At 60.7% G+C, this 25,666-nt stretch overlaps 15 protein-coding genes across 15 annotated transcripts; 6 read left to right on the top strand and 9 right to left on the bottom strand.

The window, feature by feature from the left end:
- Positions 1-1,470: 1,470 nt before the first annotated feature.
- Positions 1,471-2,602, bottom strand: SDRG_16561 (hypothetical protein). Its single transcript, XM_008622776.1, has one exon. The coding sequence runs from the start codon at positions 2,563-2,565 to the stop codon at positions 1,513-1,515; it is 1,053 nt and encodes a 350-aa protein (XP_008620998.1). The 5' UTR covers positions 2,566-2,602; the 3' UTR covers positions 1,471-1,512.
- A 649-nt stretch (positions 2,603-3,251) lies between these two features.
- Positions 3,252-5,086, top strand: SDRG_16560 (hypothetical protein; the record flags this gene model as incomplete). Its single annotated transcript, XM_008622775.1, has 3 exons — positions 3,252-4,447; positions 4,497-4,636; positions 4,689-5,086. The coding sequence occupies 3 exons, from the start codon at positions 3,252-3,254 to the stop codon at positions 5,084-5,086; spliced, it is 1,734 nt and encodes a 577-aa protein (XP_008620997.1).
- Positions 5,087-5,131: 45 nt separating this feature from the next.
- SDRG_16559 (hypothetical protein) lies at positions 5,132-6,818 on the bottom strand (the record flags this gene model as incomplete). Its single annotated transcript, XM_008622774.1, has 8 exons — positions 5,132-5,537; positions 5,579-5,675; positions 5,718-5,951; positions 5,996-6,032; positions 6,079-6,268; positions 6,310-6,397; positions 6,442-6,570; positions 6,614-6,818. The coding sequence occupies 8 exons, from the start codon at positions 6,816-6,818 to the stop codon at positions 5,132-5,134; spliced, it is 1,386 nt and encodes a 461-aa protein (XP_008620996.1).
- A 211-nt stretch (positions 6,819-7,029) lies between these two features.
- SDRG_16558 (hypothetical protein) lies at positions 7,030-8,449 on the top strand. The gene is made up of 5 exons (XM_008622773.1): positions 7,030-7,384; positions 7,428-7,513; positions 7,568-7,658; positions 7,705-7,860; positions 7,915-8,449. The coding sequence occupies exons 1-5, from the start codon at positions 7,258-7,260 to the stop codon at positions 8,379-8,381; spliced, it is 927 nt and encodes a 308-aa protein (XP_008620995.1). The 5' UTR covers positions 7,030-7,257; the 3' UTR covers positions 8,382-8,449.
- On the bottom strand, positions 8,355-10,519 carry SDRG_16557 (hypothetical protein). The gene is made up of 8 exons (XM_008622772.1): positions 10,349-10,519; positions 10,162-10,299; positions 9,907-10,121; positions 9,612-9,860; positions 9,215-9,567; positions 8,937-9,172; positions 8,640-8,894; positions 8,355-8,596 (listed from the first exon to the last, which is right to left on the bottom strand). Exons 1-8 carry the CDS (start codon positions 10,427-10,429, stop codon positions 8,450-8,452), a joined length of 1,674 nt encoding a protein of 557 aa, XP_008620994.1. The 5' UTR covers positions 10,430-10,519; the 3' UTR covers positions 8,355-8,449.
- A 439-nt stretch (positions 10,520-10,958) lies between these two features.
- Positions 10,959-11,400, bottom strand: SDRG_16556 (hypothetical protein; the record flags this gene model as incomplete). The annotated part of the gene is made up of 1 exon (XM_008622771.1): positions 10,959-11,400. One exon carries the CDS (start codon positions 11,398-11,400, stop codon positions 11,032-11,034), a length of 369 nt encoding a protein of 122 aa, XP_008620993.1. The 3' UTR covers positions 10,959-11,031.
- Positions 11,401-12,235: 835 nt separating this feature from the next.
- Positions 12,236-12,738, bottom strand: SDRG_16555 (hypothetical protein). Its single transcript, XM_008622770.1, has one exon. It carries the CDS (start codon positions 12,727-12,729, stop codon positions 12,301-12,303), a length of 429 nt encoding a protein of 142 aa, XP_008620992.1. The 5' UTR covers positions 12,730-12,738; the 3' UTR covers positions 12,236-12,300.
- Positions 12,739-13,690: 952 nt separating this feature from the next.
- SDRG_16554 (hypothetical protein) lies at positions 13,691-14,784 on the bottom strand. Its single transcript, XM_008622769.1, has one exon. It carries the CDS (start codon positions 14,629-14,631, stop codon positions 13,816-13,818), a length of 816 nt encoding a protein of 271 aa, XP_008620991.1. The 5' UTR covers positions 14,632-14,784; the 3' UTR covers positions 13,691-13,815.
- Positions 14,785-15,242: 458 nt separating this feature from the next.
- Positions 15,243-15,732, bottom strand: SDRG_16553 (hypothetical protein). The gene has a single exon (XM_008622768.1). The coding sequence runs from the start codon at positions 15,709-15,711 to the stop codon at positions 15,337-15,339; it is 375 nt and encodes a 124-aa protein (XP_008620990.1). The 5' UTR covers positions 15,712-15,732; the 3' UTR covers positions 15,243-15,336.
- Positions 15,733-17,090: 1,358 nt separating this feature from the next.
- SDRG_16552 (hypothetical protein) lies at positions 17,091-17,644 on the top strand. The gene has a single exon (XM_008622767.1). It carries the CDS (start codon positions 17,110-17,112, stop codon positions 17,572-17,574), a length of 465 nt encoding a protein of 154 aa, XP_008620989.1. The 5' UTR covers positions 17,091-17,109; the 3' UTR covers positions 17,575-17,644.
- Positions 17,645-17,725: 81 nt separating this feature from the next.
- On the top strand, positions 17,726-20,317 carry SDRG_16551 (hypothetical protein; the record flags this gene model as incomplete). Its single annotated transcript, XM_008622766.1, has 12 exons — positions 17,726-17,825; positions 17,872-18,146; positions 18,192-18,319; positions 18,364-18,775; positions 18,825-18,979; positions 19,021-19,071; positions 19,118-19,255; positions 19,301-19,415; positions 19,456-19,779; positions 19,827-19,976; positions 20,021-20,155; positions 20,201-20,317. 12 exons carry the CDS (start codon positions 17,726-17,728, stop codon positions 20,315-20,317), a joined length of 2,100 nt encoding a protein of 699 aa, XP_008620988.1.
- A 25-nt stretch (positions 20,318-20,342) lies between these two features.
- On the bottom strand, positions 20,343-20,992 carry SDRG_16550 (OHCU decarboxylase). Its single transcript, XM_008622765.1, has 3 exons — positions 20,758-20,992; positions 20,592-20,705; positions 20,343-20,547 (listed from the first exon to the last, which is right to left on the bottom strand). Exons 1-3 carry the CDS (start codon positions 20,953-20,955, stop codon positions 20,374-20,376), a joined length of 486 nt encoding a protein of 161 aa, XP_008620987.1. The 5' UTR covers positions 20,956-20,992; the 3' UTR covers positions 20,343-20,373.
- A 469-nt stretch (positions 20,993-21,461) lies between these two features.
- On the top strand, positions 21,462-22,388 carry SDRG_16549 (enoyl-CoA hydratase; the record flags this gene model as incomplete). Its single annotated transcript, XM_008622764.1, has 3 exons — positions 21,462-21,525; positions 21,569-21,754; positions 21,802-22,388. The coding sequence occupies 3 exons, from the start codon at positions 21,462-21,464 to the stop codon at positions 22,386-22,388; spliced, it is 837 nt and encodes a 278-aa protein (XP_008620986.1).
- On the bottom strand, positions 22,389-24,726 carry SDRG_16548 (hypothetical protein). The gene is made up of 2 exons (XM_008622763.1): positions 23,031-24,726; positions 22,389-22,989 (listed from the first exon to the last, which is right to left on the bottom strand). Exons 1-2 carry the CDS (start codon positions 24,678-24,680, stop codon positions 22,432-22,434), a joined length of 2,208 nt encoding a protein of 735 aa, XP_008620985.1. The 5' UTR covers positions 24,681-24,726; the 3' UTR covers positions 22,389-22,431.
- A 14-nt stretch (positions 24,727-24,740) lies between these two features.
- On the top strand, positions 24,741-25,614 carry SDRG_16547 (hypothetical protein). Its single transcript, XM_008622762.1, has one exon. The coding sequence runs from the start codon at positions 24,791-24,793 to the stop codon at positions 25,547-25,549; it is 759 nt and encodes a 252-aa protein (XP_008620984.1). The 5' UTR covers positions 24,741-24,790; the 3' UTR covers positions 25,550-25,614.
- The last annotated feature ends 52 nt before the right edge of the window (positions 25,615-25,666 follow it).

Below are 25,666 nucleotides of genomic sequence, written 5' to 3'. Positions count from 1 at the left end.
GGATGAAGCGAACCATGCGGGTTTGGATCGGGGTGAGGCGCCAGGCCATGAGCCCAAGAAGTGCAAAGTAGAAGCTGTTGCCAAGAAGGTACAGGTAGAGCACAAGAAGCAAGATCCATCGCTCCCACGGACGCATGAGCGCGGGATGTGGGCCGTTTTGCAACGACGGTTGCTCAATTCGTGTACCAGAATCGGTACGTGCCGATTCTGTCAACCGCCACAAGTCGCATGTCTTATGATTTGGATGACGAGGCCTCGAACGGCGTCATGCGGCGAAAGCACATTCCCTAAACCAGTGTTGACGTCGAGTCGCATCGTCGTGACTTGTTGAGCCAGCCAGATAGCACTACCCGAAGGCTAACTGTCTTGGGTGTGCGACACGAAACCAACGTTATTGTCAAGTGCCTTTTGGGGCGAATTGCGAAACGTAAAAAAGGTGCTAGCGTGTACTTTAATGGAGCGCGGTGGCTAGGGCAGGTTGAAAGGATAGCCCACGAACACTGCTTGGTATTAGTGAGATTCGCAACGCATGTCTAGGGACGAGAAAATGGGGCTTGTCCCGAGCTTCTCTCGTCATGGACGGCAATGGCCCTGTGAAGGTACTACACGTAGTTCTTCAAGTTTCATCAACAATGAGCTCTCGACGTGCCACGTACCCGCTAACATCGCGTTCTGTTGTTGCGCAGCCAAGCAGCTCGTAAACATCGCGAATTACGCGGCGAGAAGCAGCATGGTGGCTTGGTGCTGCATGGTCAAGTAGTGCTGCATGGTCAAGTGGTTCTGGAACTGGGCGTGCAGCGTCATCATAGTGAGCATTGTAGAGCAGTCGAGTTCGGATGGCATGTGTTCCGGATTTCCGTTGTGCATTGTGGTTAGAGACCCGAATGACAAGTGACGACGAAGCACCTCTCAGAGCATCTTTTATATTCGAGTGTAGAGGTGGTGCGTGTTGTTGAGCTTCAACTTGAACTGTCCTCGTTCGAACGCTCGTGTGAGAAAAGAGAAGCCAGACCGACGGTCCAGCCTAGGGACGGTATAAGTCGGGTGAAGAAGGGTCGTCGTGTGACTCTCGTGTGGTCAAGCATACTGTGTGCTCGATACCATGTACATTATAGCAACCGGTGGGTGTGAAGTGCCTTGACACCCGAGTTCAACTGGCAGACGACACCAAGATCTTATCATATCTTTATCCGGATCCGGCTAAACTCAAATGATCCCCTGAGTGTCGTGATCGTGATTGGATTGCCGGATAGTCATTGACAAACTCACAGAGCGACAACGACGCGTCCGCGGGGTGAGCCATGACCGTTCACTTCTTGGTCCAACAACGTACAGTCGGTCCACCAAAGAGCAGAAAACGTGGGCCAGGTCCCTTTCGCAGACAAAGCACACAGCAAGTATCGGCCTACTTATTGTCCAGAGGCGTCGTGCGGAACCCAAGATCCTTGCCTCGCATATGAGATCCAGCGGTAGCCAAAATACAAAGCAACACAAGACTAGCATTCGATAAACTTAGTTTTCAAGCACGATGCGGAAGCGCGCTTGACCGTTGTGGACCTTGTGGAGGGCGGTCGCGGCCTCGGCCATCGGCATCACCTGCACGATCGAGCGCACGTTCTTCTCGACAGCAAACGCCAGCATCTCTTCAATCTGCGCCGGTGACCCGATGAGCGACCCGACAAACGTAATCTGTCGCGGCACGACCGAGAACGCATGGAACGCGATCGGCTTTTCGGGGAGACCGACGAGGATAAACTTGCCTTCGGTCGCGACGAGGTCAAAGAGCGCGCCCCAGTTGGTGTCGTCGCCGTACGAGGTGCAGAGGAGGATGTCAAAGCTATGCTTGGCAGCGGTCGCAGCCGCCGCGTCGTTGTAGTTGAGAAAGTGGTGCGCACCAAGCAGCTCCTTGCACTCCTGCTCCTTGCGGTTCGACGACGAGACCGCCGTGACCTCGGCGCCGAGGGCCACCGCCCACTGGATACCCAAGTGACCGAGGCCGCCGATGCCGAGGACACCGACCTTCTTGCCCGGGCCCGCGCCGTGCGTCTTGAGCGGCGAGTACGTGGTGACACCCGCGCACATCATGGGCGCCGCGATCTCGGACGGGAGCGCGTCGGGGATCGGCACGACAAAGTTGAAGTGGCACCGGTAGTAGTCGGCGTACCCGCCCTGCGTCGTGTAGCCCTCCGCGGTCTTGCCGTTGTACGTGCCAATGACATTGGCGCAGAGCTGTTCGCGCTGGCGGTCGCACTGCTTGCAGTCGAGGCAGCTGCCGCACTGCGCACCGACACCGACGCGCGTCCCGATCGCGTACTTGTCGGCATCGACCTTGGCGCCAACGCGGACGACGTGGCCGATGATCTCGTGGCCGACGACCATCGGGTACGTGATTTCGCCCCACCCGCCCGTGAGCGTGTGAAGGTCCGAGCCGCAGACGCCGCAGTGCGTCACCTGGATCTCGACGTCGTAGTCTTCGTCGAACGGCTTGGCGTCGTACGTGTGGGGCTTGACGTCGAGCGTCGGCTCAAAGGCGGCTTGGCCGTGGTACACGTTGTTGCTGGCCATCTTGGTCGACAAAGGAAAAAGGAAAAGTGAGAGGTTGAATGAAATGTCATTTTGTCCCACTCGAATCGCGTGATGAGTAGTATCGTCGACTAAAACATCCTTCAGTCGAAGTCCTTTGGGTATGCGAAGGGCGAGTAATTGAGACGACTGGACTAATCAAGCTGGTACTCGACATCGCAAACGACGACGACGTCATTCTGCGTCTGTACGAATCAAAACTGCGTCGTACAGTGTATTCGCTCCACCTAGAGCCATGTCGATGGGCCCTTGGTGCCATGGTCACGAGTTGTGTCAACTCCGGAACGTGCTGAAGGACACCCACGGATCGATCCCCGCTGACCGATGATTTTTGTGGGATATTTTGTACATTCTCATATCTGTAGCGCCAAGGTAGCTTACGCAGGGTCTCAATATGAAAGACAAGGTCTAACGGAGAGTCTACTTAAGCTCTTGAATGACCTGCGGAAGTCTCCGCTGTGTTGATGTCTCAGGATGCCGCGCACGGCGTCCCACATAACAAATCGATTTTGCGGATGCCACTTCAACACACACTATTTCCTATTCAATATACTATTTAGCGTATATCGTGGTGTTATAATCTCTCGATAACTTGTTACGGATTCCGGCCAACCCGAAACCCTGCGTGGGCGGCGTGTTATTTTATGAGGTGATATTCCGACTCGATCATGCGCTGGCCCAGCGTCTGCGGCCTCGTGGCCGTCACCGCTGCGTCGACGACCGCCGGCCTCGATCGCCTTGGCCTCGGCGCGAGGAACCTCTCGCTCTCGGTGCTCGAGATCACGACGTCCGTCGCCAAGGAGGCGCGGAGCGTGTACGTCGCGCCCTCGCTCTTTGGCCCGACCCTGCCCGCCGCCGTGACGGCCACGTCGTACCACGCGCTCACGCTCGGCGCACCGCTGCTTGGCTGCTCGCCGCTCACCAACAACGTCACGGGCGCGGCCGTGCTCCTTGACCGCGGTGTCTGCGCCTTTGACGTCAAGGTCCGGCACGCGCAGGCGGCCGGCGCGGCCATGGTGCTGGTGCGCGACACGCCGGCCGCTGCGCTCACGCACCCGAGCCAGATCGACTGCGCGCTTGGCAGCGGCGACTACTGCGAAGACAGCGCGACGTGCGTTTCGTCGACGTGTGTCTACTCGCCGCTCCACGACGCCCGGTGCTGCGTCGAGAACGTCTTGATCGCCATGACGGGTGACGGCAACGCGTCGACGAGCGACATTACAATTCCGAGTGTGTACCTCACCGTCCTCGACGGCGCGCTCGTGCAGGGCTACATGGAGGCGCACGCCGGCGACACGTTCGTGACGGCCTCGATCCCGACGACCGAGAGTCCTTGGAACTGGAGCATGCTGCTTATCTGGGCGCTCGGCGTCTCGGTCGTCGTGTTTGCGTCGTACCACTCGGCGGCGCGCGAGCGCTTCTACAGCCAGCACGTGGTCGCGACCGCGATGGAGGTCACGTCGCTTCTGTCGCCGTCGACCACGCACGCAGACGCGTTCGTCGACGTCGGGTCGTACGACGACGAGGGTGACCAGCCATTGCAGCTCACGGCCAAGCACGCGCTTCTCTTCCTCCTCATGGGCTCGGCCATGCTCCTGATCATGTACTACGTCCACCTCCTCGTGCTCATCCAACTCATCTTTGCGACTGCGTCCTGCTTTTGCGTCACGTACCTCGTGACGTACCCGCTCGCACTGCGCTGCTGCAGCGACTCGCTCCCGACGCTGCTGCTTGCGACGCTCCCGAGCCTCGCGCTCGTCGTTCTCTGGTTCCTTGCGAACAGCCATCCGCACATTTGGGTGCTGCAGGACGCCCTTGGCATCTGTCTTTGCGTGGTGTTTGTCGACTCGATCCAGCTCCCGAGGTACCTCTCTTCTGCAAGCACTCGGCTCATGCTGTCCTACCTTTCTTAGCTTGCAGATCGCCACGTACTTGCTCGCAGCCGCCTTCTTCTACGACGTCTTCTTCGTGTACCTCTCGCCCTACGTCTTTGGCTCCAACGTCATGGTCGACGTCGCCTCTCGCGCCGGCCAAGTCTCGTCCGAGATCAACGGTATTCTTACTTGGATACAACTGGATACGATCGGATACTATCCAAACTCTAGATTTCTGCACGCGGCACCCCGAATCGGTCGCGTGTGGGCACGTGACTGTGCCGCTCGTGCTGAGTCTCCCACTGGTGCACTCGATCTACGGCGGCAGCTCGCTCCTCGGCCTCGGCGACATTGTGCTGCCGGCCCTCCTCGTCTCGTTTGGGCTGCGCGTCGACTACTGCAGCGGCCGCCCCTTGCGCTTGCGCCACTCGTACTACGTCGTCCTCTGCGTCGCGTACGCCGCCGGGCTCCTCGCCGCCAACGTCATGTCGATCGTGCTCCAGCAGTACGTGGCCGGCCAGCCCGCGCTCATGTACATTGTGCCGGCCATGCTCGGCACCATCTTCGTCCGCGCGAAAGCGTCCGGCGACTTGGACGTGCTCTGGGACGGTCCGGCCTTCAGCCCCTAAGCTAGATCGAAAAAGAGGCAAATTGTCTATCGTGTAACTAAGAGTCTAATGCGCGAGGCGGGCCGCGCCGACGGCGACGGCGACGTCCGGGTCAATGTGGGCGTTGGGTTCGCGGCCAAAGAGCGCGCCGAGCGCTTCCTGGATCCACGGAATGCGCGACGAGCCGCCGACGAGCACGACTTCGTCCACGTCGCTCGGGGCCATGCCGTTCCCACTCAGCATCTCGTGGATGGGCGAGAGGGTGCGCGACAGGAGCGGGGCCACGAGCGCTTCCCACTCGACGCGCGTCATTTCAAGCGTCGCGAGGTCGCCGGCCGCGTGCTGCGGCGTCGCTGCCTCGACCACGCACGACGCAGCGGCCGACGGCGTCGCGCTCAGGTCCCGCTTGAGCTTCTCGGCCACGCCGCGCATGCCCGAGACCGTGCAGGGGAAGGCGCTCGCGTCCGAGGTGCTACGTGATCGTGGGCAAACCGGCCTTTGCGGGTGACATACCGTGCGAGGCTCGAGAGCGCTGGGAGCGCCGGTGTCGCCAGGAGTGCTTCAAAGCGCGCCACGAGATGCGTCGCCAGCACGTCGTCGAGGTCCTCGCCTAGCAAACGATGGGAGAGGGAGCTTGTGCGGAAGGCGGTACCGCCGAGGTGATTGTCGCCGGCCGTGTCGATGACCTCGAACGAGCCGTTCTGGAGGTAGAGCAGCGAGACGTCCAACGTGCCGCCGCCAAAGTCAAAGACAAGGACGTAGTGCACGTTGGGCTTGCGGTCCAAGCCGTACGCGAGCGCCGCGGCGGTGGGTTCGACGAGCACGTTGGCGACCTTGAGCCCCGCAGCCTTGAAGGCAGCGACCGTCGCGAGTCGCTGGTCCGTGTCTGCGACGACCCATGAGCTCACGCAGCAGCAAGGAAGACGGTACCAAAGCTGGCCGGCACGGCAATCACGGCCGAGTAAATCTATGCAATGACGATGACGCGGCAAGCGGAAGGTACGTTGGTGTACCTGGTCATGCCCAAGGTGGCGCATCGCCGAGGCCTTGAGCTGCGACACAATGTGCGCGCCAACGTCGATCGGCGACGCGCAGCGCGTCGCGTGGCCCGTCACCGAGAGCGGAAAGCACACGCGGTTGGCCTCGTCGCGGTCAAGACCAAACTCGTAGTGCGACGCTTCAGTCTCGACGGCCGCGTCAAACCTACGAGGCATGAGCGCAAGACTCAGAGTCGACGGACGCACGCGCGGCCGATGAAGCGCTTGGCGTTGAAGATCGTGTGGCGCGGATCTTGGCTGCGGTACTGTCGCGCCGAGCGGCCCACGAGCACCTCTAGACGACGCTAAGACCGAGCGAATGGACGAGAGACGACGCACCACCGCCATCCTTGAACGCAACGATCGACGGCAGAAGCGTGTAGCCACTGGCGTCCGGAATCACGCTCACATTGCCCTTCTGGTTCACGGCGACGACCGAGTACGTCGTGCCGAGGTCGATGCCGACGGCTACAGAGCGCGTCAGGAGGCCGCTAGATGGGCCATCGCTTACAGTGTTCCTTGCCCGTGTACCCGGACCGCGCGAGGAAGATGCCGATGAGGCCCACGAGCGCGGCGAGCGCAAAGACGACCGACCCCGGTTGCATCGCGCTAAACTCTGGATGACGTGGCCGGACTCGAAGCCAACCCGCACCCGCCCGCCAGTTTAACCGCCAAATATAAAAACGCGTTAAACGTGCCGCTGAAAACCGGTGCATGCACGTCCGTCCCACTCTGCGCCCATGCCCCAACGTGACTTTGAGGGCTGCAAAGCTGGGCTGCAGGACATTGGATCGCGAACTGATCACGAACGACCGCTGCGGCCCGAGGGGCAACGCGTCGTTCTACCTAATAAACGCGTTTGGCGTGGCTCGGCCCAAACCGGTAGCCCAAGAGCGAGCGCCAGCATACAAAACTACGGTACTCCGAGCGGTCATGGCTGCATGTGTCCTGTGCTACAGCGCACAGTTCGTACCTCTGGAGAGAGCCCACGATTCCTGATCTTCAGTGTGCAGGCCGTCCATATATCATAGCAAGCTGCTGCTCATCGAAGGACATCCAGCTTTGGCCCACGCTGCAGGCTGCAGACACGTTGCAGAGGGGCGGTGGTCCCAGTTGTAGGAAGACGAGTACGCGAAAGAGGCAGTTTGGACATGCATGACGCGACCACGTGGTGGTTCTTTCAGCGCCACCATCTGTGCGATGCAGCACTCTCGCACCCGCGCCATAGGCAAAGGGCGGAGCATGCGCCGAGCAGCGTGGTGCCTCGTCTTCCTCTTGCAGCGTAGCCGCCCTACCTCCATGCGTCGTGTGCTCACTGTATTTAGACGTCGTCGCGACAACGGACCTCTGCTTGCTCGCCAGCACGTGCCTTGCCAACGGTGTCGGGCCCTGCACCGTCGCGCCGTGTCCGGTATACTACCTTGATCGACCCTGTTCTTTCCGAGACAACTTATCTATGCAATAGCCTTGCCTGTACCTGACACCGAGCGGGGCCTTTGCGTGCTATGCCAAGGTCGACCAAGACAACTGCCCAATGCCCGGTGCTCACGACTGCAGTACGTCTCACGGGTCGACGCATAAGAACTGACATGCAAACATCAGCGCACATCAACGGTGGGTTATTCCGACACCCGAACCACCCCACGGGGCAGCTCGATCGAGCGACTCCAGCGCCATCCAACGCTACAACGATACCATCGAACGCAACGACGCTGCGGCCCAACGCGACAAGTGCAGCCGCGACAACCGCACCTCCACGTACACAAGTCTACGGACTAAGTGCAAAGTGGTGACGTGGCACTCTTATGATAGGATCCACCGAAACGTCCGCATCGAGTACCAAGCCGTTCACAGCCACCAACTTTATTCTCTTTGGCGCGCTCGCGATTGCGATCGTGATCGCTGTCATTTACGCTGTGACCATGCGCCATCACCGGCGACAGTCCAAGCGCCCTATCACCAACACATCCTTTGTCGTCCCACATGGCACCAAGGGCGAGAGCATCCCGGTGCTCGAGACGATGACGGGCCGGCGGCAGCTGCGGGTGCTCGACTCGACCGAAGCCTTCTCCATCTACACGCTGCGCAACCTTCCGCATCCGTCGGACGATTCGATCGACAACTATGTACTCGAAGACAAGACGTCCTTTGGGAACGCCCGCGATACGCAAATGACGATCAACAGCCTCATGGACAGCTCGTACCAGCTGCCCAAGCACACAAAAGCGCCGACGCCGCCGTCGTTCCACCGTCTGCCCGACAAAGAAAACGAGTTTTAACACTGTCGATAGACCTATTTAACCATTGTGAAGAAATCGTAGGGGTAGGTTCCGTATCGTCGGCCGAGTTACACCGTGATAAAGATCTTTTTGCGGTACATAGCGTAGGCGATCGCGACCCAAGACGCGGTGCCGATGAGGTTGGAGAGCGTCCACGCCGTGTGGGTCTCAGCGTGCTCGTACGAAAAGGGGAAGAAGCCCCCGAGCGTCTCGTGCTAGGCACAGCCAATAAACCATCGATAGACAATATGTACGTACCCCGACGTAGAGCACGATCGCGTTCATGCCAGCGTACGAGAGCGGCGCGCCCGACCAAATGCCAAACTTGTCGACAAGGAGGTACATGACGCAGAGCCCAACGCACGCGAGCCCCGACGTCACACAGACGAACGAGAGACTCCACAGATTCTTGTTGATCGGGATGAAGCCGTCGTTGATCGTAAAGCCGCAGAGAACGAGCCCGACGAGGCATGAGACACCGCCTGCGCCACACAAAAGCACCGTCTTGCGCTTCTACGCGAGGGTGAGACGCCACGATATGCACTGTCCAATTACCCAGCACGCTGTATTGAGGAAGGCGCCGCCGACCACGTAGCCCAAGTACGTCAAGACCGACGCCGAGAGCCAATTGAGAAAGCCCTCGGGGTCCCACGGACCTTCCGGGCCGTACACCCCCATGGGGGTGCCCCCCTGCAGCATGTGCTCGTCGCCAAAAATGTACCGGTCCACGACCCGATGGGCGCCGCCGAGGCAGTCGCGGTACTCGCCAAAATCACCATCGCCACCCGGCCCTACAGAAACCATCGTCCACTGATTTGGCTCGAGATCCGTACCAAAGTACCCCGTCGGGCAACCGGGTACGGGCAAGAAAAAGATGAGCCCGAGGTAAATGGCCGTGACGCCGAGAACGAGGCCGGCTTGGATCAGGTGCGTCTGCACTGGCGTCTTGCCCGACACGCCCGCGACCACGATCAGCGTCACGAGCAAGTAGGCAAAGGCGAACGTCTGCAGGACGCCAGGAACGCGGCACGTGTCCAGGTCGTGCATGTTGTTGACAAAGAGCCCGAGGCAAAAGAGCTTGATCGCGCGGACGAGGCTGCTCCGCACAAGCGTCCAGAGCGACGTGCCCTTCTTCACATGACACCGCATGCCGATGTTCATGGTCACGCCCATGATCCACACAAACCTACCAGAGAATGACGCTTAGCTCCTGAGAGGAAGATGGTGTACCAAGGGAAGACGACGTCGGCCGGCGTGAGCCCGTTCCACGTGGCATGCGTCCAGAACCAGTACCGTCCGCCGCCGAGGTTGGTGAAGATCATGCACACGATCGTGAGCCCGCGGAAGACGTCGAGACTCACAACGCGCGTCTTGGCCGGCGGTGGCGGCGCGAGCAGTGGCTGCTCGTGGGTGTCGTCATCGCTGCGTGCGTCGTCCCCGCAGTAGTCAATAGGAGCCTCGAGGTCGCCCGTGGACGACCTAGAATGTCCTGCGTTAGGCCACAAGGCGAGCGCAGGATGTGTACGGTGCGGAAGCATGGGCGCGGCGCTGCTTGTAGAAGAAGAGCCCAAAGCACGAGAGCAACCACGCAAGGAGCACGAGGCCGATCACGAGGAAGATGCGCGACGGCGACGGCTCGACCGTCGTGCTGAACGTGACGGCCACGGCGTCGCCCGTCGCGTCCTCGACACGCATGGCGTAGACGCCCGTGTCAGCAAACGTTCGGCGCTCCGACCAGACCTAGGGCGCAATGAGGTCGATCGCTACATGGCGTGCGCACCGCCGTGTCGTTGTCGTCGGCGCGCAGCTCGAGGCTCCACGGGTACACCGTGTTGAGAAGGTACAGGCTCGCGTCTGACGAGAGCGTCGAGCAGTTGACGTCGGTGCAGCCATCCGGAAGGAGGCGCACGAGGGCACACTAATAGCAGCGTCGCCGTGAGCCACCGCAGAAGCGCGCGGCTTCGTACCTTGTGGCAGTCGTCGTTCTGCCCGAAGAGCGCGAGGCTGGCGGCGCCGGCGTAGCTCACCGAGATGTTGGCTCGGTCCATCGATCGCTCCTTTGGCTGCGCTTTGGCAGCTCCTTTGCACGAATCGAAGCACCAGCTGGACCAGCATGGTCCACGCGCGCGCGTTTCAAAGCGCATTCAATACATTATATTTGATAAATTGACGGCTGGGTTCGCGCACCTCCAGTTCGATAGAGTCAAGTGCGTGGCAGCACGAGCGTCCGGCGTTCCAGTGTGCTGGCTCCCGCGTGACTCGACCTCTGTCATAGAGGCACCCAAGCCAAGCTAGCAGGCAAGCACGAGTAGCTGCACATCGTAGCTTGGTGTCTCGTCTGCCCTGCGTCCGACGACGTCTGGTACTTTGACCACCCTTGGTGCCACTGCGGTGACCAGGGCTGTGAGTTTGCACTGCGATGAGGTTCAGGAATCTTGAGTCCCACGCTGCCGGTCACTGCATCTTGTTCTTCCGAGGATGCTTGCTGATGGATTTATCAATCTGATGCGGCAAGATGACCCGAACCCGGTGCATGCAACAGCCCCCGTTCTGTTGACTCGACCCACGCTGGTACGTTTTCAAGCTCGTCCGATATACGATGGGTTAACAAGTCTAGATTAGGAACAATTAAATAGGACGGCGGCACGGTTTAGAGCTCGAGGACCTCGGCCGTCGACCACGAGACGTCCAGGACGTCGAGGAAGAAGTCGAGGCAGTCGGGAAGGTCGGGCAGCGGCTGCGGCGAATCAAGGCAAGTAGGGGCCGGCTCGGTCTCGGGCCGGAACGCGTGCTGGACCCGGAGACCGCGTTGGTGGCGCGCGAGCTTCTCGCGGTATTTCTGGGCGTGCGTCTGCGTCTGGCGCACGGACCGCGTCTTGATGACCTGCGCGATGCTCTTCCACGGCCCGTTCGGGTAGAGCTGCATGGCAGTCAAGAAGCGGTCGTGCTCGTCGGCCGTCCATGTGCCCTTGCCTCCGGACGGCTCGTACACGTCGCAGGTCGTCATCTCGAGCGTCATCTTGCGAGTAAATTGGCAACTGCGGCGTGGCTGCGACCCTTTTGTTTATTGGTGCAGTGGGAGTTAACGTGAACAGCGCCACGTGGTCCGAGGTTCAAACAGCTGGCCAAGGAACGGCGACGAAGAGACGACGAGCAGCGAAGAAGACGAGCAAAGGCGTTTGGCACATCAGAATGGTTTACGTACCCTTGGCGGCGCATCGACTCGTAGCCAAGCAGACGTGTATATATCGTCGACAGCGCATTGGCACAGGGACCCGATATGAAATGAGAGTCTGCGTCCTTTGGCCGAAGCGCAGATTCGGACAGCCTAGCTCTGGACAGAGGGGTTGGTTCTTGGTCGACACGTCAACGACGAGGGCGGAAGGAAGACTTGCATTCACAACTGACGTCTGGTCCGAACGTCTAAAATCTAAAATCAACTGTACAGTAAGCCAACACATGTGGCAACACAGATGGCCAATGGATCGAGTGGCCTCCTCATGTCCACAGACAAGGCACGTCGTAGGTAACGAGCGGCCGCCGATTACGGCGCGGCGCGGCTATCGCGCGAGCATGACGTGACACCAATGGTCTTCGCTATTGTCGCGAAGAAAATGCCAAGAACGAAGACAAGGTGAACGGAAGATCGGCCGCGACGGACGACGACCACAGCACGTCTGTCGGGTGTCGGGTGCTGCAGAGACACATCGATGACCAGTGTAATCGGCTTCAACCAAGGTGCTTGCTGGTGGCCTTGGTCTTGCCAGCAGTCTGGCTCTCAACAAACCATCAAGCAAGTCCACCAGTCAAGTGCGCTTCTAAACCGCTCAGGATGTCTTCCAAAAATGCAAAAATACTGTAATCTGTCATCGTAGGGATGTATCGTTTGCTTGGAATAAATAGTCAATCGCACTAGCATCTACAGGTCGCGCTCGAGGAGTCCGATGAGAAAGTCAAGGCAGTCGGGCAGCGGCGGCAACGAGCCATCGTCGCCTTCGTCGCTCCAGCCGCCGGTCTCGTCGTCGTTGTCCACCGGCGACGCAATTGCCTTGTTCGGTGCCATCGGGCGCGTCGTCGAGATGTCCCGAAGCTCCTCGGGCTGCAGAATGTGCTTGGTGCGCAGCCCGCGGCGGCGGCGTGCGAGCTTCTCTCTGTATTTCTGGGCGTGCGTCTGCGTCTGGCGGATCGTGCGCGTGCCGACAGCGTCTGCAATGCTCTTCCACGGACCGTTCGGGTACATCTCCATGGCGGTCAGGAATCGCTCGTGCTCGTCCTTGGTCCATGTGCCCTTGCCCTCGGCGGCACTGGTCGCGTTGGCGTCAACCGACTCGAGCATCAGGTGCAGCATGCTCCTGCGTAATATTCAATTCTGGCGGTCCAGGCCAGCGCCAAGTCCAAGACATGTGTTTTCACGGAACACGCGCTGCGCTTCAATCTTTCTCGACAAAGCTTGTCAAATGTGATCAGATCTCGCGACGACATCTGAGTCGGTGTGGTACGAGCGGCCAGAAACAGTGCAAGCCCACTCGATTTGGACCCAACGTTTGTATTACCAAAGCAACCCTGCGCGTCGTCTCATCCACAAACAAGCCTGCAGTTCGTAGCAACAACTCGGGCCTTTTCCGAGCGTTCCGAGAGCGTGTAGTGTGAGCATGGGACATCTCGTTCGTCGCGTTTGCTCCGCGGCCACCTTGCGCCATGAGCCCTTTCTTCGCAGTCAATTGCGTGGGTGCTACGAGGCGTCGAAATAAAAAGGGCAGCCGCCGCCGCAGACACGACCACAGCTGACGCGGCAGCTGGCAACGCCGCGCGTTCGTCAGCCCCATCTGGCGCCAAGGCGCACGTCTGTGAGTAAACGCTCGGGGGCAGAAGCGCGCGCCGACATGTCCCGGGCCCATCGCCACCGGCTTGTCGCATGCTGGATTTTCTTGCGCCGAGCATCCAGCGAATGGTGTCGCGCCGCCAAAGGAATTTCTCCAATGTGTCTCGTTTGCCATTGCGATCGCGGAAAGCCGCTATTGAAATAACCCGAATGAGACGCTCGTGAGAGAAGGTCAGTCCTTCCGGGGGAAATTCCTTCATTTGTCGGGATTGGTATCCGACATGCGACACACCCAGCCATGTCAATGAAACAGAGCGGCTTTCCGACAGAGGCTGCGCTGCAAGCGCTGCATCCGCCTTGGTCGCGAAGCGGCAATTTATATCCAGTGGACGTGATACAAGCACCCGACTACCACTCGCTAGCACCTACGACGCCTTACGATGGTCGGCGGTTCTGGTCTACAGGCCAACGGACGAGAAGACCAAAGTGCACACAAGTAGTAGCAACTTGATTGTGTATGTTACATGGCTCGGGAGCCCGACATAATAAATATCGATCAGCGTTGTGGATGGTTGGTGTTTCCTTCTAAGCAGGCACGGAGGAGGAACGCTTTTATTCGGCAAAGTAGGCGCCGCGCTGCGCCGAGACGGGCTGGCCACGGCCGGCGTCCGACTTAACCGGATCCCAGAGCATGCTGCGACTCTGCTCGCCCTTGATCGGGTCCCAGAGCAGATTCAGGCTCTGGCTCATCGGCGCCGAGTCGTAATGGCTGTTGTAGTGCGTCGTCGACTGGAGGTACGAGGTCGTCGGCGGCAGCGACGAAACAGGCGGCGGCGGCAAGTAGTGGCTCTGGTCCTGGTACGACGGCGTCGATGCCGGCGGCGGCATGTAGCTGTGCTCGTACTGCGGACGGTGCGCCGGGTGGGCCGGCACTTGGTGGTGCTGGCTGCTGTAATGGCTCACGTGCTGGTACGGGCTGTGGTAGCTCGGGTAGTATGCATCCACCTGGGCCTGGTACGGTGGGATGTACGGCGTCGGGCGCAGCGCCATGTCGTTCTGAACGACGTGCTTGGTGCGGAGGCCGCGGCGGCGGCGCTCGAGCTTCTCGCGGTACTTTTGGGCGTGCGTCTGCGTCTGGCGAATCGTGCGCGACTTGACCACCTCGGCGATCTTCTTCCACGGGCCGTTCGGGTACATCTCCATAGCGGTGAGAAACCGCTCGTGCTCCTCCTTGGTCCACGTGCCCTTGCCCTCGACGGGCTTGGGCGCGTCATTGCCGAGCGTCGTCGGCGTGCTCGCGGCGGTCGACGGCGCAGTGACCACCGGGTCGACGAGGCTGCTGATCTTGTGCTGGGGCGAGAGTGCGAGCGTGAGGCCCGCGCTGTCCGTTTTGAAGGATGCGGGCGGGGTCAGCGAGATGGAAGCCATGAGATTCAAAACTGGGCGACGTCGCCTGGGTGTGACTGGTGACTGGAGAATTGGAAAGTGAAACTCAGATTACACATGTGTAGTACTGCGATACGTGCATGGGTGCGAGATGTGGGGCAGGCCCAGCTGGGCGCGAGGTGTCGCACACAGCAGCTCTGCCCCAGATACAGTCTGGCCGACCTCTATGAACGGTACGCAGCGACGTTCGTCGTCGGCGTCGTGGGACCGACCGTGCCAACCAATATTCCTAGCCATAGAAACGTGGCCCGCTTCGTATCGCATACGTCGCTCCCCGCACAAGCAGCGACAGTCGCGACCACCGTGGGTCTTGATCAGGAGCATCCAGGCGCGCGATCCAGGATCAGCAGACAGACTGGTACACTCAGCTAGACTACACCCACACCACGTACACGAATGCGCTGCATGATGCCGGTACGGGCAATGTCAGCCAAGTGGATGGAGTGTCCAAAGAAGCGTTGGACGCCACCCGAGTTACACCGAGGGCGGACGGGGATGTGAAACGGTACCAGCGCTGCATGGACGCCGCAGATGCCAGACATGAAGAAGGGTGGCCACCAGCCGGGCGCCCGTCTCGCAGGATCCTGAAGTTGCGCACGGCACCGCCACCACACAAAGGCACAGCCTTGTACCATCACGGGTCGCGGAGAGAAATGATAACTTAGAGTGAGCTTATAGGAACTAGGGCTAGGCACAGGACGGCTGCATCGCGCTCGGGGGGTCTAGCATCGCAATCAAAAAATCGAGGCAGTCGGCAAAGCCCGGCACGACGCCAATATCGTCCGTGTGGTAGTAGACCTCGGGCGCCAACTCGTCCTCGATGGGCGCGACGGGCAGCGCCGTCTCAAACACAGGGGTCGTGCGCAGGCCGCGGCGTCGACGCTCGAGCTTCTCGCGGTATTTCTGAGCGTGGGTTTGCGTCTGGCGAATCGTGCGGGTGGCGATCAGGTCTGCGATCGCCTTCCACGGGCCGTTCGGATACCGCTCCATCGCCTGCAAAAACCGGAGGTGCTCGTCTTGGGTCCACGTGCCCTTGCCCTCGGTCGCGCTCTCGGGGGTCATTTAGGGTGTTTAGGGTTGGAGCGGAAAACGCAAATGAGTGCCAAGAGGCGTGCGCGTTCTGCACGTCGGAGCATGGACGCACGCGATCATCATGCACTGGATACTCGTTCCATGACGAGACGATTCGTGTCCTTTCTGCCTGCGAGGTGTCCCAGCCGCACGTTCTATCACGAAACGCCCACTTGGGTGATGATTGGCTAGACAACCTGTACACGTTAGTTGCTGCAAGGTCCTAAGCACGGCGTCTCTACAGACGCACCATCCATCGCAGAGTACCGCGCGCCTACTCTCGGCATCAGCAGAGCTGTCGTGCACCCTGGATGGCAAGCCCACGTTGTACAGCACCGCGGGCCCTCTGGTGCCCCGCTCACAGAGAAACGTCGGCCCTCGGTACCGGCGGACCTGCTCTCCCTACTACATGCCAAGACGCTGGTGGCGACCCGCTGGATTTCCGCAAGGGTCCAAGCGAATGTGCGAGATGGGCGTGCAAGCAGCTACGTGTGTGCTACAGTGCTACAGGGCGCACGGCGGAACGTGGGTGTCATTACGCGTGAGCTGTGGTGGCCCGGAGCAATACATAGTGGCCGCGATCCCACTCTGTCTACTAGTATTTGGTTTCTGGTCGAGGCAGTCCGAGGATGGAATGCCTCGAATTCGTTCTTGCGAGAGTAGCATACTACATTGTAGCCGTAGGCACGGGCCGCCGTGTCCGCGCTGCTTGTGTTGGTCTTGAGGTGCAACCTGGATGCACCGCTACGTCAGACTGATGGCATTTTCGTGGAACGGAGGAGCTGCACCAGCCGATCACCAGCTACCCTGGTCTGTACCCTGGTACGCGGCCAACCATTTGAGGGCCACGTGGCCACATCGGTGACGTCGACGCGTCAACAACCGTGCGCAACGCCGAAGGAGCAATCAGACGACCAAGTTGATGAGTTGACCCAGAGAAAAAGAACGCGAAATAACTGAGAAGCTTGCTCGGCGCGCGCCCCGTGCTCTGCAGCTTGTAATAGAAAGCTGGCAGAATGTATCCGTCGGCTTGGGCGAAGGAGGCAGAAGCAGGATCACTCGCGAATGGACACGGGACGACGCTTCTCCATTGGGTGTTCGTTGCCCTTCCACTCTCCTCTCTGTAGAAGACCGGGACACATCGTAGCAACCAGGCGCAGAGGACTGTACGCTGCACGTTCTATCGCGCGGTGCAGCAAAATGTCCACACTCCAAGGCAATGCCTTCTCTTCGCCTCCGGAACGGAACCAGGCGGAGGAGAGTCTGTCGAGAGAGAGTGAGAGTGGCTCGGTGTTGAAGTTGGTGCTGCGACACGTCGCCGAATGCACAATCTGCGAAGAGAGCGCTTGGGCACCAGTCGCTCATTTTTGGTTTTTGGTTTTGGTTCTCATGTTGGTTGACGCTTCTTCGCCCCGCAGCACCACATCTTGTTCGTCGTCTTCTTCTTCTTCGTCGTCGTCGACGAGCTCGCCGGCCTCGCTTCCGTCTTCCCCGGACTCGAACGGAACCCAGTCCGGGGAAGGGCGCGGGACGTGGACTAAGGAGGAACATGAGCGGTTCCTGAGCGCGATCGAGATGTACCCGAACGGCCCTTGGAAGGCTATCGCCGAGGTCGTCCACACCCGGACGATCCGCCAGACGCAGACGCACGCGCAGAAATACAGAGAGAAGCTGGCGCGCCGTAACCGAGGGTTGCGCGCCAAGACGCTTGTCTCGGACGACGTCGCCTTGTACCCGCACCCGTACTTTGCGGCGCCGATCGGAGGAGGGTCGAGCATGATGACCTTTGTGCCCTCGTACCCCGAGTCGATGGACTACATCATCTCGGTGCTCGAGAAGGAGTTCTGCCTCTGAGCAGGCCCACTCTATTTACTTTGTGTTATTTAAAGAGGTCGAGCCTCGCCCGTATAGCGTTGTCATCTCTTTCGTGTCTTCCCGTGTTGCTACCTACTAGTAGTCAATTAGTCGATTCCTCGACGCTTGAACGAAACCGAGTGAAACTGGCATGGACGCGCGGGCCTCGCAGCTCCTCGAGCCGGTGCGCGTGCCACCCAAGCTCTTGGACCGCGTCGAGAAGGCGCAGAAGCGGCTCCTCAACAAGGACGGTGCGCGGCTTTTATTCTACTACGTCAGTCGACTACAATGTACTAGCGTTTTTCTTCGACTCGAAGCCGTCGGCTGCGAGCCCGAACGCGCGCAAGCACCTGCCGGACGTCGTTCTGCGCAACAAGATGATGGCGTTCGAGGCGAAATGGAAGTGCAAGTCGAAAACGAGTCTGTACTACGACCCGCTCGACACGTCGCTCGACCGCCTCAGCGTCGAGGAGCGCGATTTGGTCATGAACCGGATTCAAACCAAAGTCGAAGAGATCACCGAGGCGGTCGAGGCCAAGTACCGGCGCAAGCAAGCCGCGCTCGACACGCAGGTACGATATGTCGACGCAAGAAGATAGCTGCGAGGCGCTTGTTAGGGCGTCTTTGACCACGACGTCAACGCGCGCCGGGTGCAAACCATGTGCCTGGTCGAGCTTCAGCGCAAGTGCAACATCGACCGCATCAAGGAGGCGGTCCTCGACGAGTTTGAGATGGAGCGCAACCCGTACGTGCTCCGACTACGAGCGCAGTGGCACAATGTGACTGTAGACTCGCTGTCAAGGGCAAGCCCCGGCACGCGTCGCTCAACGTCCTCAACGTCTTTCTCAAGAAAGCCGAGAAGGCCGAGATGGCCGGCCCCAAGAAGCTCCAGCGACTGCTTCGCAAGCCGCGCGACGTCGAGCCCGTCCAGCCGCAAGAGAGCGGGAGCAACCAAGTGGTCGACGCGGCCGAGACCGCCGCCAAGGCACCGCCGGTCGTCAAGCCCGAGCCGTTCAAGCCGCGCGCCGGCGCCGACGAGCTCAACGAGCGCCAAGTGCTCCTGAGCCGGCACGCGCCGGTGGTCGGTATCATCAACGCGCTGCGGGCGACCGAGGCTGCGGCGAAGCGTCCGAAGCGGCGCCAACTGCGCGTTGGCGACGACGTGGCCGCCAAGCCCGTGACGGCCACGGACGAGTGGACCGTACTCTTCGATCGTCCGCAACAATTGTCGAGGATGACGCCGACACTAGGACCGTCCGCGCGTGTTTCAGGCGCTCGGCGCACGCTGCGCCATGGAGCTGCACCGGCGGAGCGAGAAGGTGCTCTGGGACTTTACCGCGCCGCCGATCGACTACTCGGAGGTCGTCGCGCACCTCGCGCCGCTCGTCGACGCCTGGCGCCGCCTGTAGGCAACTCATTTTCCCAAGCACTGAGAATCGGGCGTAGGCATCTGGAGGCGCACACGGTGAACAGCGTCGCGTCCGAAGACGACACCAAGTAGGTGGGCCTGTGCCCCCGCCTTTCATTCGCGCGTCTCGCGTAGGCTCGTGCGCCTCACCGAGCGCCGCCGGCGCCAGGACCAAAACTACCACAAGTGCCAAGACGCCATCAAGGCGCGTCTCCGTCGTGACCACGCGACATCGGCCGCTGCACTGCCACCGCCACCGACTCCGAACATCGAGTGGACACATCCTCTTGCATCAAAGACGCTAAGCACAATGGGTAGGACGGCGCCGGCCGAGCCAGAACGAAATCCACTGCAACAGTACCGGGCGGCGCTTCTGGCGTCCCGACCGAGCACGATCCTTGACGTCCGGCTCAACCAGCTCGTGCACCGCAAGGTACACACGTGCTTGAAGCACCGACCAACCTGTGAGCTAGCTCGAGCGGAACCCGTCGGCCACGCGGCGGCACCCTGTGGCCAAGGCGACGTCATCCAAGCCGACTGTGGGCCGTCGCATCGAGGCGCGGCTGGCCAAGCGGCGCGAAGGCGCGATGACATGGGAGTGGCACATGCCCGAGAACATGGCCAGCGACAGTACGGCCGAGGAGTTGCCGCCCACGCCGCGCCTCGGAGCGCCTGCTCCTGTGGACGCCAGCGAGTCGACGGTGTCGGCGTCGCCGTCCCGCACCAAGTTGCAGCGCATGATGACCATGACGCATGCGTCGGACGGCCGCGCGTCGCTCCAAGCCCGCCTCGAGCTCGTACGTCGATCGTTTCGAATCTGAATCTGAATCTGAACCTCTTGTAGGTGTGGACGCAGTTGGACGTGCCGTACCACCTCAAGCTCGCCATGATGGAAAAGTATGCCATGCAGGACGAGCCCGAGGTCTTCTCGACCGCGCTCCGCCTCTGGGAAGACGCCGCCGAGGTCGTGATCTTGCGCGAGCAGATCCTCACGGTTCGTCGTCCTCTACCTGCTATTACCAGCGATGTCGCTACTAGCTCCTGCGGTCGGTACACCAAGGCTGGCTCCGCAACGAGTTCCAAGAGCACATGGACCGTCTCGACATGGATGCGCTGCACCGCCTCCGCATTGCCCTGCCTCTCGAGTGGTCACCCATCGTGTTCGAGACCTGGGTACCGCTGGAGGCTGTTGCCGTGGACTGCATTGTGATTACGTAGGCACAAGCGGCACTGCCGCTCATCACGGAAGAGTGCCACGCACGGGCCGACCAGTTGCACCTCGAGACGGCCGACGAGCTCACGTTCCAAGGCCATGCGTACCGTCCGGCGCTATAGCCGCGCGTTGCTACGCTGCTGTGAATTGCGATATAAACACACAGCGATCGAGTGCATTACGTCTCGGCGAGAAGCTTGGTGAGTCGGATTTGCGTGATCTTGGCCTGCTCCTGGGCGGCGACAACGAGCTCCGACGCGGGCGAGTGGCGCAGCCGATCCTGCACGATCGCGAGCATCTCGGCCGCCGACTTGCCCGTCGCGCAGACGATGTAGATGTAGCCAAACTTGGCCTACGTCCGTGGCTGCGGTTGGACGTACAGAACCAAGCACGCACCTTGTACGCTTGGTTGCACGCGCTGAGCTCGTCCAGCGTGGCGGCCGCGGCTTGCGCTGCCCCGCTCTGCTCCTGCGCCTCCCACGTGGAGATCGTCTGCGTCTTCGTGCCGATCTGGACGCGACGTTAGGCGAATGTTGATGCGTGAGCTGCAGATCCTCCTCACCTCGGGATGCGCCGCAAAGGCCTCGAGCCAGTCGGCGCGCCCAAGCTGGGCGTCGACCGTCCTGGCCTTGGCCAAAAGATCCTCGAGAGACGCGAACGGACGCTGGGCGAACATGAGCTCTACCCACCGGCGCGAGCCGCAGCAGTGCAGTAGCTTGGTCCGCCACTCATCGCTCGTCCACGACGCTTCGGTGGCCATCGCTGGTCGCCACGATCAGATTGAAGTTTGGATTCGCAATCCGGATGGTATGCACGGTGCACCTCTCTATCGCTCTCGGTTAGGAACGTTATAATGTTTATAACGTTATTACCTCTTCAACGGTCATCGGGCAACTGGCCTTTTATCGAGGGACTCGAGCACGGAGCCGCTCGTTATCGTAGACGTGACGAAGATCAACGCATTGGCAGACAATGCAGGTAAATTATGGAGGAAGATGTCGTTATAGGCAACGCCAGATAGACCGTTCAGGGTTGACGGCCACTCCGAACCAGTACCAGAACAGAGTTATGACACATATCTAACGTGTACTTGGCTGTGCCAATTGTTATGGTGCCTCAAGATTCATTCCGGATACACAACAGCGGTGTCGGATATGTCCGGATAATAGACGCATGCACCCGGATAACGAGCCAATCAAACGAGCTCGACCCACGTGGCGACTGTGGCGATCCCCGCTTGACGATCGCCATTGCTCATTGTTCAAAATGCTTCGCCTGACTGCCACCCGCCTCTGCCGCGCGCCGCTCGCCGCCCGCACCTTCAGCTCCGGTGCGCATCGCATGCCAGGTCGCCTCACTAACCTCCGCTGTAGGCAGCTGGGAGTACATCAAGACCGACGTCAACGGCAAGGTGGGCATCATCCAGCTCCACCGCCCCAAGGCGCTCAACGCGCTCTGCGACGGCTTGATGGGCGAGGTCAACAAGGCCGCCCACGCCTTTGACAAGGACGACAACATCTCGGCCATCATCCTCACGGGCAGCGACAAGGCCTTTGCCGGTACGCTTCGCCGCTACCTCGAATTCCACGACATTGGCACTGTGTAGCTGGCGCCGACATCAAGGAGATGGCCACGCGCGAGTTCATTGACGTGTACAACTCGACGATGTTTGCCAACTGGGGCGACATCACCAAGGTGCACAAGCCGGTCATCGCGGCCGTCAACGGCTTCGCGCTCGGCGGCGGCTGCGAACTCGCGATGATGTGCGACTTTATCATCGCGGGCGACAAGGCCAAGTTTGGCCAGCCCGAGATCAAGCTCGGCACGATCCCCGGTGTCGGCGGCACCCAGCGCCTCATCCGTGCCATTGGCAAGTCCAAGGCCATGCACTTGGTGCTGACGGGCGACATGATTGACGCGCAGCAGGCCGAGCGCGACGGGCTCGTGGCCAAGGTCGTGCCGGCGGAGAAGCTCATGGAGGAGGCGCTCGCGATCGCCAACAAGATTGCCTCGCACTCGCGCCCGATCACGCGCATGGCCAAGGAGGCGGTGAACGCGTCGTACGAGATGTCGCTCCAGGAAGGTCTCAAGTACGAAGGCCGCCTCTTCTACGCCACGTTTGCGACGCACGACCAGAAGGAGGGCATGGACGCCTTTGTCAACAAGCGCGCGCCGACGTTCAAGCACCAGTAAACGACTAATCGGTTCTCTGTTTTGGTCCATCTTGCATTAAGGCTTAGGCAGTGGCGACGGAATATAGGACGTCAAAGAGGACGACAGCGATCTGGATCGCTTGGGCCTGGACGCCCATCTTGGAGGCCATCGCGAGGAAGCTCTGGGCGTGGGCGACCCGCTCGACAGGCGGCGGCGGTGGTGGCGAGCGCTGCGACGACCGGTGGCGAGCGAGGAACTTGCGGACGCCCTTTTGAATGCGGAGGACACCGGCAAACCACTTTTCAAACTCGAGCATGCGCATCGACTTGAGGACAAAGAAGGACCGGCGCAGCGACTCTTCTTCGTGCGAGATCATCATGCCGAGGAACTGGACCGCCACGAGGTAGCACGAGTACTCGGCCCAGAGATAGGGCCACGGCGCATAAGTCAAGTAGTGCGACGCAAAGAAGACGAAGAGGAGGACCATGGCCCACGAGACGCGCGCAGCGTACACGTAGCGCACCTTGAAGCCCGACCGGTGGGCGAACAGAATCGCGTTGAGGAAGCCCATGAAGTACACGTTGGGCTTGGTCGCACTGAGCTGCTTGTCCGAGTGCGTCACGATGAAGCTCCGGCCGACCTAGCCATGCTTGGACCGACCCGTACGAACGGCTCGATTACCTGGAGAAGCAGCACCATCGTCGCGCCCATCTGCAGCACAAGGACGCCGGTCGCAAATATTTGCGCCGACCGCACGTAGCCGCCCTTGGTCGCAACGAGCGCCTCTGTTTGCTTGGTCAGCCGCTCCTTCACCGACTGGCTCGGCGGCAGCGCCCGCTTCTGCTCGAGGATCGCGATGGTTACGTGGTTGGCATCGACATCGCTCTCGGTCCCGCTCTCGTCGACGACGTTGCTGGCTTTGCGCAAGTACATCTCAAAGTACTTGCGGCCGAGGAGGTACATGAAGTAAAAGCTGAGCAGGTAGAGCGGCACGACGATCGCAAAGCGAACAATGACCGCCATGCTGTACTCAAACTTGAAGTCCTTCATGAAGAGGAGCTTGATGTCCTGGATGCCCAGGACCACTTGCGAGAGGAAGACGCCGAGGACTGCAAAGCGGATCGTCATGTAGACGTTCTCGTGGATGTCGCCGCGGTTCGGGTTCTCGTATGGGTGCGGGTCGATGAGGTACCACATGCGGCAGAAGGCCTCTTCGACGTCGTGGTTGCGGAAGCTCAAGTTGCACGTGTCCATGAGGTGCTCCTCCGAGTAGCTCTTGCCAAAGAGGTCTAGGGGCTCGTCGTCGTCGAGGCCCGTGAACGGCAGCTTGAGGGCGTAGTTGCGCCGGCGAATGAGCTCCTGGCGGTAGTGCGACACCATACCGCCGATGATCGCAATGCCGTAGTTGATCGTCTGGTAGATGATGTCCGAGATGTTGTCGTACTTCCACGTCTTGCCGTTGCCGTACGGGATCGGGTCCATCCAGTGCAGCGAGACGCCCTGGACGAGGAGGTACGTGAAGAAGATGGTCCACCCGAGCACGCAGCTGTGCAGGAAGCGCATGCGCGTGATGCCAAAGATCGGGATGATGAGGATCATGAGCGGCAGCACCGGGCCGGTCTGCGCCTGCACGGGCTTCTTGAAGATGAGCGTCATGGCGACGACGAAGAAGACGGCGAACGTGATGCGCTCGATGCGCTTGTGCATGGACTCGAAGAAGGTGAGGAGGAAGCCAATGAAGAACGCCGGCACCGAGACGCCGAACGAGAGAATGTAGAGCACGAGCCGGTTCGTGTCCGGAAGCTCGCCTTCGGGCAGCGGCGGCGGAATGCCGGCGCGGCGACGGAACAAGTCGAGGTGCGCTTCGTACGCGAGGAGCGCGCCGAGGAAGAGCGACCCGACGATGAACGTGAGGCGCACGCGGACGACGCTTGATTCTTGTACATACGCGAGGTACCCGACCTCGTACTCGGCATCAAACTTGAGCGTGCGCGGGTGCATGCCCACGCGCTCCTGGATAAGGCCAAACTGGTGCACGGTGTAGTCCTTGGCCTTCTTGAGCTTGAACGTCTCGGCGAGCGACCGGCCGACCGGCGCCTCGCAGGCCTTGAGGATGAGCGGCGTCGGGTCCTCGACGTAGTTGGCCGCGCGCATCGCACTCGGGTGCTTCGATCGCTTGATCTTCTTGTTCGATACTAGCACCCGCGTCTCTTGTTCGAACTCGTTTTCGCGCGCGTGGTGGTCGGCGGGCGTCGAGATGGCGGCGAATGCATGCGGCAACTCGGCGGGCGGCTCGGCGGTGCGCAGCGTGGACGGTCGACGCTGGGCCATGCGCGCAACCGTTGCGGATCTCGCGATCTTCGCCACCGAGGTCGAGTATCCGGATGTATCCGGTTGCGCCAGCGTAGCAGTTGGGCAGCAGTGCGAGAGAGGGTGCTGAGATGCAGACGCGGTCGCGCGCCGCCAAGGAGCTCCTGCTGCCGCCCGAGACGCAGGTGCACATCCAGATCAACATCATCACGACGCCGTCGTCGCCGACGTACCACTACTACACGCGGTCCCGGGCGACGACGATCACGTCCCTGCCACCCGCTTCGTCGGCCAAGACACTGCGCCGCCAGCGAAGGAGGTCCGCCGCCAAGAAGAAGGCGCTCAAGACGACTGCTGCGAGTGAGACGAAGGAGGCCTCGCCGGACACGAGCCTCGTGCCCGCGAACAAGCCGGCTGTCATCGAGCCCGAGCCCAACGCTGACGAGGCCGCCGACCGCCGCAGTCCGCCATCGCCGCCACCGCGAAAGCGCCGCTGCATCGACGTGGACGACCTGCTCGGTGACTGGAGTCGTCTGCGTATCACGACGCGCGAAGACCAGCTCGAAGCGTCGATGGCATCAACGTCGCTGACGACGACGACGCCGACGTGGCGCAACCCCTTCGAGCCCGCGCGTCAGCCGTTCGACAGCGAGATGGCGCAGCTCCTCGAGAGCATCCACGCATGCCACATCTCGCGCCCGCAGGCCTGCTGGGACGACCTCCTCGTGCAAATGTCGTCGATCCGGCTTGTGGCGCCGGCCTTCCAGCACGCTGCGCTTGAGTCGACGCTGTCGCGCTTCACGGGGCTCAGCCTCGCCGACTCACGCCACGTCGTGAGTTTGCACGACTACCAGTATTTACACGCCAAGCTCAATACGCTGGCACTCTAACGCTCTCCTAATCTACTTTCGGCATAGAAAGACAAAACACAGCAGAAACACGATGGGGTTTAGAGTACACAGCGGATGACCGACGACGACCTACGGGTTGGCCGCCGACCAGATGAC

Source organism: Saprolegnia diclina, assembly GCF_000281045.1.
Source record: "Saprolegnia diclina VS20 unplaced genomic scaffold supercont1.135, whole genome shotgun sequence".
Taxonomy (NCBI): domain Eukaryota; phylum Oomycota; class Saprolegniomycetes; order Saprolegniales; family Saprolegniaceae; genus Saprolegnia; species Saprolegnia diclina.
This window is presented reverse-complemented; position numbering and strand designations above follow the sequence as displayed.